The sequence below is a fragment of the Nesoenas mayeri genome (genome assembly GCF_963082525.1).
Source record: "Nesoenas mayeri genome assembly, chromosome: 1".
Classification (NCBI taxonomy): domain Eukaryota; kingdom Metazoa; phylum Chordata; class Aves; order Columbiformes; family Columbidae; genus Nesoenas; species Nesoenas mayeri.
Window position 1 is genome coordinate 29347386 of NC_137541.1, and position 12044 is coordinate 29359429.

A 12044-nucleotide genomic window follows, 5' to 3' on the forward strand; every position below is an offset into this window, starting at 1 on the left:
AAGAAAGGAATTGTCTCAGACATAAACAAAACTACGTAATGTAAACTTGGCAATATGGTTGGAGTTCTTGAGATCTTATGGAATTTTCGCTTGTGTACAATTTTTCAGGGTTTTATTACTTTGGACTTAGGTTGAAATTCTGCATAGCAGTAGTTCCGATGAACTGACCTTTTCTATCAGAACATCTTCCTGGAACATGCAAACACTTTCAATTTTTGTGAAACATATGGTCTGTAAATTAAATGATACATGATAACAAGAATGACAGGACTTTCTTATCCACACCTTGATTCTTAGCTTTGCTTATATTACAGTTCGTTACCATTTCACTTTGTCTTACCTGCTGCAACTGGGTGTGCTGTACACACAGTGTAACTCCCCATTGGTGGAAAAGTCGAGTAAACTATACAAATGAGTGTTAAAAATGGAACAAGACTTGGATAGAAAAGCTGTAGTATAATTGTTGAGAAAATAATGTGTATTAAAATGATGTTTCAGAAATTGAACTAGGAATGAATGAAACTTAAGACTCAAGCAGTGTTCTAAAAACAGTCTCCGACTTGGCTCTTACAGGTGTTCAGAGACAGCAAATCAGAAGGTAAAGTTTGGCAGGGACAGCAATTTTAAAAGTACAGAAATGGAAGCAAACATTTGGACTAGTAATAGGCTAAATGATACCTAGCCATTTTGTATTTATAAACTTGAAAACTGACGATAATGCTGGAAGAAAAATACAGTTTATTTCCTAGGTGGGTTGGTTAAAGTATAATTCTTCAGTGTTGGGAAGATGAAAAATATTATACTCTTAAAAATATATATAGCTGTTATTATATCTAATATATTAGTAGAATTATATTTAATAAAACAAATTTTGTCTTAAATACATTACAAAAATAGTAAAAAATGAAGTCCAAAGTATGGAAGGGGAAATAAATTTTAGCATTGTAACAGCATACAGGTCAAGAATCATGTTCAAAGAACTACTAGATGTGTTAATAGTAGGTAGATGGTAATTAAATGAAATGTGTAAATATAACCTTTTTCTCAGAAGGTCTTCAAACAGTTGATTGTTGTAAGATACATAAGTGTGACAGCGAAAAGATCATTCTATGTTTCTCTTTTTCCTCCCCCGTAACCATCCTCTCCTGACTACTTTCAAAGAGAATGTAATGGTTTATATGGATTTTTGGTTTGACTAAATATGTTGATAGACCTAAGTGCTGCAGAGGTTAGCTTTGTGTTGAATCATTGAATTATATTTAAGTAATATTTAAGCACATTCTGTTTCCGTACTGAACTTGGTTGCTACAATGGAGAAGACTCATTGAACTCTGGTGACAACCACTGTGAGAGGATTTTGCTTGTATATATTTACCTAAGGTCGATTAATAAAATTCAGGCAGTTGTCAATGTAGGGCAATGTATGACTGTTTGCCACATACAGAACAGACATCTTTAGAAGAAGGTCTTTCTCGCAGAGCTCATGTTGTTTTGAATTTATCTGTTGTCATTAAAAAGCTCATTGTCCAGAGGGCTGTCAATATTGTATATTGGTAATTACTGGATATTTTATATTTATAATCTATATGCACATATTTTCAGTACCAAGAAAGCTGAAAACAAATTGCCCAACTGTATACACGAGTGCTAATAAGACAAAGTGTGTATTAAATCTGATATCAGCATTATTTGCAGAAAAAAAAGTCATGTTCTCTACAGAACATCTATTTTCAGCACACATTCTTTACATCACACCTATTTTTTTTCATAATGTGCATGTTTTCTGTCAATAAGTGCTGTTAGTATTCAGATACTTTAATATGTTTAAAATGTAGTATGCCACCATACACGCCACATCTATTTCTTCATTGGAAAATTGTTGGGCTCTTAGTACTAAAAATGAATTTGCATTTGATGAAAACTACTGTCTTTTTTATTCTTTTCTTCCCAGTGTGATCATTACTACCGTCTTGTACCTTTCGGATGCCCTTCGTAAAAACTTCTTAAATGAAAACTTTGATTACAAGGTAGAGTAAACGTGTCAAACATAAAATAGATGCAGTAGCTGCTACATTATCCTGTGGCTGGGTTGTTTGTTATTAAACTTAGCTCCAGCATCTAAACAGCTAGAACACATACTAAATCAGCAATTTCAGAGAATACATTTTTTCTTCAATGCAGAACTGTCTTAAAAATAAGGAGTGCGGTGGTTTTTCTAAATTTCTTCTTATTTTTCGTTTTGTTACTTCAGCCTTTACAGTAGGCTACTTATTCAGGGACGAATTTTATTGTTTGTAATTTTGGAGTTATTTCAAAAAGAAAAATTATTCAATGCTTTAATCGATGCAAATTTATCAAAAATATGGGGTTGCATTTCTGTCATCCCTCTCAAGACCGATTAACTTGCTGCATAATTAAAATTGGAAAACTATGATACTGCATGGTGAATGTAGTTGAAGATGTTAGTGCGTGCCTCATACAGTGAGACGTGACATCGATGATAAACTGTGAATTACAGAATGATGCTTTTAGGATTCAGATGAGAAGACCTAAGAACATGTCTGAAAAGAGCCATTCCCATGGAAACCTGAACAAATATTCTGCCCAACAAAAAGACTTTAGTCTAATTGCTTCATCATAAAGAGTGCAGAATTTCCTTCCTGGAGAAGACAGCCAGCTCCTGGTGACTTCCAGCGGAGTTGTGGATGCTGTGGACGCCTGTTAGAAAGGCTGGCAGGAATGCAGATCTATGTAATTGACATAACTGGCCATGAGGAAGCCTATCCTTTATGAAGTTCCGCAAGTTGAGGGGCTAAAACTGATAGATGAACTACCTGTAGATGAAGCATCTGTGCTCCTTAAAGTTGCTTAGCGATGTTATTACTATCATGCAGAACTGCAGTGTCTGGAATAGGGCTCCCCCTACACTTCCTCATCTTCTTGCCATGGAGCATCTAAAATGGGTTACAATAATGGCTATTTTAATGTATTTGAAATTTACATTTAAATTTATCTTCAAATCTTCTAAGTAGAAGACTCAACATCTGATTTGAGAGGATGTGCACAAAACATTTTTATCTTTGCAATATGTTAAAAAAAACTGGCTTCAGTTTTGTACAGTGAAGCCTGCAGCAAGAGAGACTTGCAAGTAATATTACAAAGGAGGACAGGCCAGAAAATGGCAATTCTATTATGTAATTGCTTTTGAGGTGTCAGAATTTTTTGTTTTGTTTTGGACTTAAAGGCATAACTTTTTGTAGTCTTCTATTTAAATATACAAAAAAAAAGAAGTTTTCAAATTTAGAAGGTAAAGTTTTCTGATTTGGAGGGATGAAAAATATTTGCAACTCTGAAACCTTTACATTTAAGAGATGTAGAATATGTAAAATAGATGTATTTCTGCTGAACATTATGGGGTTGGTGAAAAATATATTTGGATGCAAAGAAATTTAGTCAAAAATGGTGTGAATAATTTATTAGTTGAGACAGAAACAAGTGATATGATTTGAAAATTTGCATCTTGGGTGGTCATAAAATGGTGGTACTGAGAAAATGAAATAACCAAATGCCATATGCTTATTGTAGATTTGGGATTCCTACTTTTTTCTTGCTGTCATTTTTATAAACCAGTTATGTCTGCAACTGGAGATGTTCACACCTTCCAAGAAGAAAAAGGTTTTAGAAAAGTAAGTACTGCTATCAGCTTCTAGAATACTGTAAGAGATCAAGCACTTCTCAAAATGGAAGACATGGGGGGTTGGAAGAAGGTCTAACCAAAAAGATAGTGGTAACGGCGTTTCCTCTGACTACAGTGAAAGTTGGTTCTGGCCCTTTGTGTAGGTCTTCAGAGCTGGTAGCGCCTTTGCAGAAGTGCCCAAATTGGTTCAGGTCTTGGGAGCAAAATACCCATGTTGCAGGAGTGCCAACACTGATTTGCAGTTTGTGCATAAGCTGGTTCAGACTGGTTCAGGTGTTCCTGCCAGGCACTGCACTGTTGTCTGTATGAATTAAGTGTATTTCTTTAGGCTAGAGCAAAATTATTTTCTCTCAGAGAACTACAGTATATTGCTGCAAAAAATACCTTTTGCATCACAGCTCTGTTACTGATGTGTAACATTTAGAAAGAACTGACAATACTGTAAATAAACCTGGATTTAGGAATCCACTTGCAGCTGGGTACAATAGAAAGAGCAAAACCTCGGAAGAAAACATCACTTTTAAAGTAGTCTTTTATGGACTATAAATGAGACACTTCGTTTAACAATTTAACAGAATGGCATATGGACTTGATTTTCTTAAGTGTTTTTTTATTATGTTGCTTTACTTTTTTAATACATTTCAGGTATGGTGACATGCGGGTAACAATGGGATGTGAAATCTTCAGCATGTGGCAAAATTTAGGTAAGTAATTAAACACCCCATCAGTCGTTCATAAAATGAAAAACAATTATTATTTCTTCACCTATTAAATACACTTGCCAGCAATAGAAGAGTTATTGATAACCAAGTTCCCATGAAGTCTTGATTCAAGTTTAGTAAAACCATGGTCATCTGTAGTTCAGTTCTCTATAGCTAAACTCAGCTTTCTAAACCTGGATCTGTATCTGAGTTATCCCTGTTTCTTCAAAGAAAACTGAAAGTGTATCATCAGAGAAAATTACAAAAGAAAGTATTGCTCTTTTTGGGCAGAATTATTATGCCTGAAAATATACTTATGTTCACAACTTCAGTTCTGTTGCCAGACAGTTTAGGGAACAGGCATAAATCATAATTCTGAAGCTCTCTTGAGATGCTGGATTTGCATCAAATCTTCCCCTAAGTCCTAGTTGCACTAAAATATAAAAGCATAAACAAATTAGTGACTGATGTGTAAATGACACGCTGGACAACATGAGAAAAATATATGCTTGGGTATAAACTTAGAAACATTTTTGTATTTATAAGCAATGTGCTATTTGAAAGTGTGAGCCTCAGAGAAATGCAATTAGATGTTGTTTGGGAGAAAAATCAAAACTGAGTAGAAGATTTGGACACTACATTTGTCATCTTTATATTGCAGTTATTCTATGGTTCATTCATTAAAGGGCTCATTAAAGATATGAAGACCATTGGTGGTTACTGAGATACTGTCATCATAATTCTATAAATCTTTTCCCCAGCAAGAGACGTAATTGTAAAAAAAAAATGGTCTTTCTGATCAGCCTGGACTAGAAAGAGAAATAGTCAAAATAAGAAATAATTGCTTATTAATATCTTGTTAACATTTGTGGTGTAGCATATTTTACTTATTTACAGTATTTAGTATTGGTTTAAGGCATCTGTATAAATTATTTGGCTAAACGATGGATATTTCTAAACTGGTATATCCAGGATCCACTCCTGGGTCTCATCTCCTTCCTGTGTGCTATGCTAAGACCTTGGTGTGCATCATCTCCTCGCTCACACTGTTTGTGGCTGAACGGAAACCCAGTGTGTGGGCAAGGAGGGAATCATGATGCCTTTCAATAGTGTTGTGTGGGGTACAATATGGAGTTCATCTGGTAATTTGTCAAATTAAGTACTGTGGTCAGGATAATTCATATAATTGGTGTTATGCTAGTCAGCATTTTACAGTTCCCTTAGCAGTAAGGTTCATCATAAGCCTTGATCCTTGTACAGTCACCTGGCTTTCATATGGATATGAATCCCAAGATGTTTCCAGCAAAGGGAATTCTGGTTTTCCTTTGGACGAACACAGGCACCAAACAGAGCAGCAGGTAGGGCTGACTGCCCATTGGAATATTCAGAGGTAAACTGGGACAGAAATGAATTCCCCGCTTGGAAAGTCTGTGCATGGTGATTCATAATCCCCCTATTCTGAAGATACAAGAAGTCTTTCTCCTGGAAAACTGAAACTAAATGATCAGTCTTCATTGTATGCCATTTCCAGCTTTCCTGACAAGCACTTAGTTTTGTGGTTTCTGCAAAGTAGAATGCGGTGAGTTATTGGAAGATGTTTCAGTGCTGATTTTAAAGCAAGTTGTTTTTGAGAACAGCTGAGTCACATCTTCCCTTTCCTGCAGTCAAAACATGTACTTCCATTTCTGTACTCACAAAACTAAAGATAGGTAAAAATTAAAGTACCTCTTTTTGATGAGCACATACTATCAGACAGTTAACCATTTTGTAAACAAAAGAATATAGAGCTTAGAAACCAAACCAAACCTGTGAAAAATAAGTGAAATGCCCAGAGAGTCCTTTTGTCTCTTTGTTCTCCTTTTGGAAGACTAACTTGGGATACAGAATAACCCACTATCACTTCTGAACTCAGTATTGCATAATGAAATCTGATTAATTATATTGGACTTATATTCTTCTATTGTCTCCAGCTTTTCTCTGCACTTTCTAGGCTTAGAGAAATAGCCCGTGCTGTGGTGGACATGAGATAAAATAATCTATTTTTTAATTCTTCAGATGATATTTGAATTGTGTGATAGTTCACAGGACACCCAATTCACATTCAAGTTTGTGTTTGTTTTCATTTTAGGGGAACACAAGCTTCACTTTATTCCAGCATTGATTGGCCCCTTCCTGGAAGTGACTTTGATCCCTCAGCCCGACCTGAGGAATGTAATGATCCCCATTTTCCATGACATGATGGACTGGGAGCAAAGGCGAAGTGGCAACTTTAAGCAGGTACTGTATGGGAAGATGTTTATAAAACAGGATTGAAATTCAAGCACTTCAGGAGCCACTGGTGGCTCAGGGTGAAGAACGCAGCCACAACATTAGACCTGTTGGAGAAGGATTACCAGGTTTTCCCTTTTTAACTCTCTGCAGGGGTAGTAGGATTCTCCAATTAATGCTGTCATGTTAGTAATGGAAGACAACGAGTAAAATCTGCTGATTTTGTTGTGGTGTTTTTCATCTCTACTTTACAGCAGTACAGGCTACTGGTTAGATAAGATTCAATTAGCTTCTCTTCCAGTTAATATGAAAAAAGATCAGATGGTCCTTCTGAGGAATGTTCTTCTCTAAGAATCCAAGTATTCTTGCTGCTCAAACACCTTCTTAGCGGGCTAGGAAGAAACGACGAAGTGTGCCATCTGCTCCTGCAGCTCCCACTCACTTCTTTCAGACTGCTGCAAACCATTTCTCAGTGCCCTCCTTCCTGCTGCTTCAAATGAAGGAAAACAGAAGTATTTGAATTACACCCAGGCAATCATAATGCTTAGGGTGGGAGCTGTATCTGAAACACAAAGCAAACTATTAAGAACGGAGGAGTGCATGTGATTTAAGTAGGTAGCTTTTCACTATCAATATATAAGCTTATTGTTAAAAATCACCATAGAAATGTTAACAAGGAGTGAGAGGGAAAGTATCCGCTTATTCTGCTTCTCTGTGTTTTCAGCTTGACTTTAAATGTAAATTGTAGTAGATTTATTATCTAATAAAATATCTTGACAACAGCTTGGTTTTTGCCCTAGATTTGTGGTTGCTAGTATATTACTGCTAAAAAAGAGGTTTGAAATATTAACACACAGTGTAGCCTCACCTCTCTGTATTTTTTATAATCAATACAGTTTAAAATATGCATTGAAAGAGTCATTAGCCACTAGATATGTTCTGCAAGTTTCTTCGATAGCTAATACGTAAATGCAGTACATTGGTTTTCTAGCCAAATACACAAGCAAGTAAGGAAGGCTGGGAGAGTAAGTCTGAGCCCTCAAGTGTTCTGAACAGTACAGACATTTATAAAAATTAATTTATAAAGACTGGGGTACAGCTTGGTAAATATGAGGTTTTTGTTGTTTTCTCTGCAGTGAGAATTCAGGCAATTTATTTGGGCTGTGTGCTTTTTGTCTGACTCCATAAATAGATAGCTGCCTTAGCAGCAGCAAATGCTACTCAGCCTGTAGTTTTAAAGTCACGTTGCTCAATTTAAATTAGCTCCCTCCCTCAAAAAAAAAAAAAAAAAGAAAAAGGAAAAAAAATACACCAAAAAAAGAAAACCCCACAAAGCTTGGGAATGATAACAGCTTCAAAGAGATGAAGTGAATTATGAGATTTACATGATTGACCAATCATTCTAAGATTTGCATTTAGGAAAGTCCCTTACATAAAAACAAATCTTCTCTCAATTTTTGTCTGATCTCATTAAAGGAAAAAGAAGTTGTTTACACCACACTTATATGTTGCAGGTGGAAGCAAAACTGATTGACAAACTGGACAGCCTAATGTCGGAAGGTAAAGGTGACGAAACATACCGAGAGCTCTTCAACAGTATGTGAGTAATATGTTTATCTTACACTAATTCCTGCAGTTTGGATGATTGTATCAGATGTTAATGTCATTGTAGAGAAGTAATGCTTGAAACAGTTGTGAGTCTCATTTTTTCTTTTTCTTTTTTTTTTTTCCCAAAAATCTGAGGCATAAAACATTTAGTGGTGTTGTAGGGCATCGGTAAAGTCTGGCTGTATTTCTTGCATACAGCAATAATTGAGAAAGGCTAAATCTGCTGTATCACAAAACATTCTCTTTACCTACTGATTTTAAAATCAGAAAAGCAAGAAATGCTTCATAATTGTATAGCCAGGTACAGTTCAAATGGAGCATTTTGAAAACGAGGCATGAGATTTCAACAGAAAGCTGTTCAGTAAGTAATCTTCTATTGCCAGAAACTTGTACTCGTCTGTGTAATGTCACTTGTTGATTTCTTGATTGATAGATATGATTTTATTTATTCTGATAATATTCTTTCTTATTATTTTGGGTTTTTTTTATAAATTAGTTGTTAAGCTTTTAGTATATTTTAATAAATGACATATCACTGAAATCTAATAGGAAAAGCTAATAATAATAATGTTGAAGTCCCTAAGGCTGCCCATAAGTTATCCTATTGACTGAAATAAGGATTGTCACAGAGTACAGGTACAAAATAACTTAACTGAACTCTCTGTTGTTCCTCAGAACTCAGTTCCACCTGAGTGGATGATTTAACTTGTTTCTGGTGTGTTTAATAGGAGATGTATTGTTCATCTTCAGGATTCCAAGCTGTGTATTCTTTAGTACTGTTAAATACACGATCTTTTTGTTTATATGTCTTCTTACCTATTTCTCCTTCTTTAGTATTAGTTCTAGCTCTGTTGTCTTTGCTTAAATAGCAACATTCAAATCTCAGTGTCTGTGAATAGCAAACATATAATAATCTGTAATTGTATTGAGTTGAAAAAAATAGAGTTCCTAAATATTTATAATTTACAGAAGCAAAAGTGGGTAGAGAAATTAGGCAGAGTATTATGGAAATGGGTGGATAATGGTAAACAATAGTACAGTATGCTAAAGCAGAACTTTCCTGTAATTATTCAAGAAATTTTTCATAATCTCAGTAACGATAATAAAAGGTAAAATCATTTCAATATTTTAGTTACACAGTATTCTAACATTGAAATTAAGTCATTAGGGGAAAATCTCTGATTATAAAATGAAGTCTACATGTATTCTCATGTGCAAAATACATCAGGATGTCTGTCACTGAAATAACTTAAAGTTCTATATGAAAGCATATTGGTATGAAACATAGATACTGATTTCTTTTTTTTACAGTTTTGAGTTGGATTTAAACTGGGGGATGTTAAACAAGATACAGTGAAAAGTGGTGAGAGCCTTTTATAAATCTAAATGCTGAAGACATAGTCACAGTAATTTCAATTTTAAAATGTCTCGCAGCATCAGTATACTTGTTGTTTCTGTTCTGGTATAACAAGTTTAAACTCACTGGGAAATTTCAGAGCAACTGCTCAAGTTCATTTCCAGCTTAAGAAAAACATTATTTATAGTTATGTTTTTGCCTGAGTTAACTCCATATATTAATACCTCTCAAGAGGAAAGCTTGCAGAAGATACTAATCTAAAATGGAGGATGACATAGTGTTGTAGGGTATGTGAAGGAAAATTATTAAAATCAGATGGACAGTTTAAGGGAGACAAATGCAAGGGATAGGGTCAGTTAGCCTGAGATTTCTTTTTTTTTATTTCTTACATAGGTAGTTTAAACTAACTAATATTAGAGTGTCTTCAGACAGTGCACGAAAGCAGACTTGTTCAGGCTGAAGATGTGGTGTGTACCCAAGGGCTGTGAGACAGTAATATAGTTTTGCAGCAAGCAGTGGTTTTGTAGTCTTTAATGAAAGCAAATGCTACAATATTACCTGATCTTTCTGAAGAACTTAGCAGGTTTGGTTTTGATAGGTACAGTTGGGAGCCAAGAGGATGCACACACCTACTTTAGATACGTTCTAGTAACTGCAGTGGGTGTTACACTTTCAGGGTTTGTCATGCTTTTTGTTTATTTTGTCTGAATCAGAAAGTGGATTTAAATCTCTCAGCTTCCACCTTATCAGCTTTATTTCCAGAGACAAACACTGTATCTTTCCTTTCAGTGTCTTCTGTTTTGAAGGATAATTATAAGCATCCCTGGACATACCTAAAATGTTATGTGCTTAGAATTCACTGCTTATAATGGAATTATCTTTATCAAATGAAAAGACATAGCAAAAGCAGGGGGGCAGATGACTGCTGATTGTTTTCAATCAATGTCTTTCCAAGGACTTGAATGTGACCACTCAGTGATTAGCTCCTGTTGTCATTGGAAGAGCTGCAAAGCATGGAGTAGTGAACATTTTGCTATCATGAGAAACCAGATGTAATTGCTATGCAGTGTAATCGTGGTATGAAAGGTGTCCTGATCTACATTTACACTGTGAAATGGCAATTGAATTCCAGAGTTAATTAGCATGGGGAAAATGAGTTTGTTTTATTATACAGTTGGTAGTTGGAACAAAATCCTTGGAAGCCAAGGGATGTACTCAAGTAGCTCCTTTGTTCTAAATCCTATGGATGCTGCCTGTTTATTACTTCTGTAGCCATATTCCAGTCTGGCCTAACACAAGCCATTTCAGGTTTGGAAGTTAGGTGACCACACAAAATAAAGCACAAAACCTGGGCTAGTGAGCTCCATTGGAGGCCTGACGACGAGGCTTCTCTTTGAAGAAAAAGGAGCAGACGTTCAAGCTGATTATGCATTTAATACTGAGCTCTGCTAGTTTGTGGGCAATTTTTCTAGCCCTGAAGCTGTTAGAATAAAAGTGATGACTGCTACAGCTCATATGCTGTCTTCGGCCTTAATTTCTTCCCTCAGTTGCATGGCTGAATTCAGCACTGCCCAGCCCATTAAACTCTGCCTGGACTGAGTATTTTAGAGCCCTTCTGAATATTTTCATGGGGTTTGAGTATCTCTTCACTGTTCTTTGAACTTTTGCAGCAAAGTTTGACTTTGACCCATCTGACTAGATGAGGGAACCTCTGGCTATAGCTGGAGGACTTTGTACTCCAAAATAGGCATCCAGATATTTTAAGGCACCTCTAGGATTAGATTCCAGTGAGTCAGTGGTCTGGATAGTTCTGGGGCTTAGCCATATAAAATCCACTTATTGCATTGTTGGGCTAGCCTGAATCTAGGGCTAGTTCTAAATCTGGTGTTCATCCCTAGAGAGCTCTCATCCTCTGAGTCCCCACTCTCTTATTCTTGGGAACCCAAGGTTAAAAAGCAAACAAAAAACAACACCAAAACTAACAGCTGTTCAGGTGAGCCCAGATGTTAGCCTATAGTAGCATGGATAAGGCAGAAGCATTTTCATTGTGTCTCTGTGTTCTTTATCCCCCTTAGTGCTTTGTAGAACTTAGCATCTTGGCTATGCTTTGGGACCTGTAAGTAAAAGGAATTTAACTCCATCTAGACATAACCATGAGGAAGCCAAGAGATATATATGAGTAGCTTTTTCATTCTGAGTGTTTGTTCTGTGCATTGTGGTGGAGAGGGGGAGGCAAGCATCAGAAAACAAGTCATAAAATTGTTCAACTGACGTCATTGATGTCAGTTTAAATAAGTACTTTGAATGTATCTATACAACCCATTTGTAGAAATTGTATATTTATAATGAATATGCCAATACATTTATAAAGAACGTGCATTAGTCAAATACCTATGAAAGCCATCTATTTAAA

The 12044-nt window shown here is 35.8% G+C and overlaps 1 protein-coding gene across 2 annotated transcripts in view; it reads left to right on the plus strand.

Moving 5' to 3' along the window:
• DOCK4 (dedicator of cytokinesis 4) overlaps positions 1-12044 on the plus strand; it is a gene marked incomplete at both ends in the record, with an annotated part of 231610 nt that overhangs the window by 182306 nt on the left and 37260 nt on the right. For both annotated transcript variants that reach the window (XM_080361118.1, XM_080361119.1), the window contains 5 exons: positions 1952-2027; positions 3586-3686; positions 4343-4401; positions 6527-6675; positions 8181-8266. In XM_080361118.1, coding sequence (XP_080217244.1) covers positions 1952-2027; positions 3586-3686; positions 4343-4401; positions 6527-6675; positions 8181-8266 — 471 coding nt within the window. The remainder of the gene's footprint in view (positions 1-1951; positions 2028-3585; positions 3687-4342; positions 4402-6526; positions 6676-8180; positions 8267-12044) is intronic.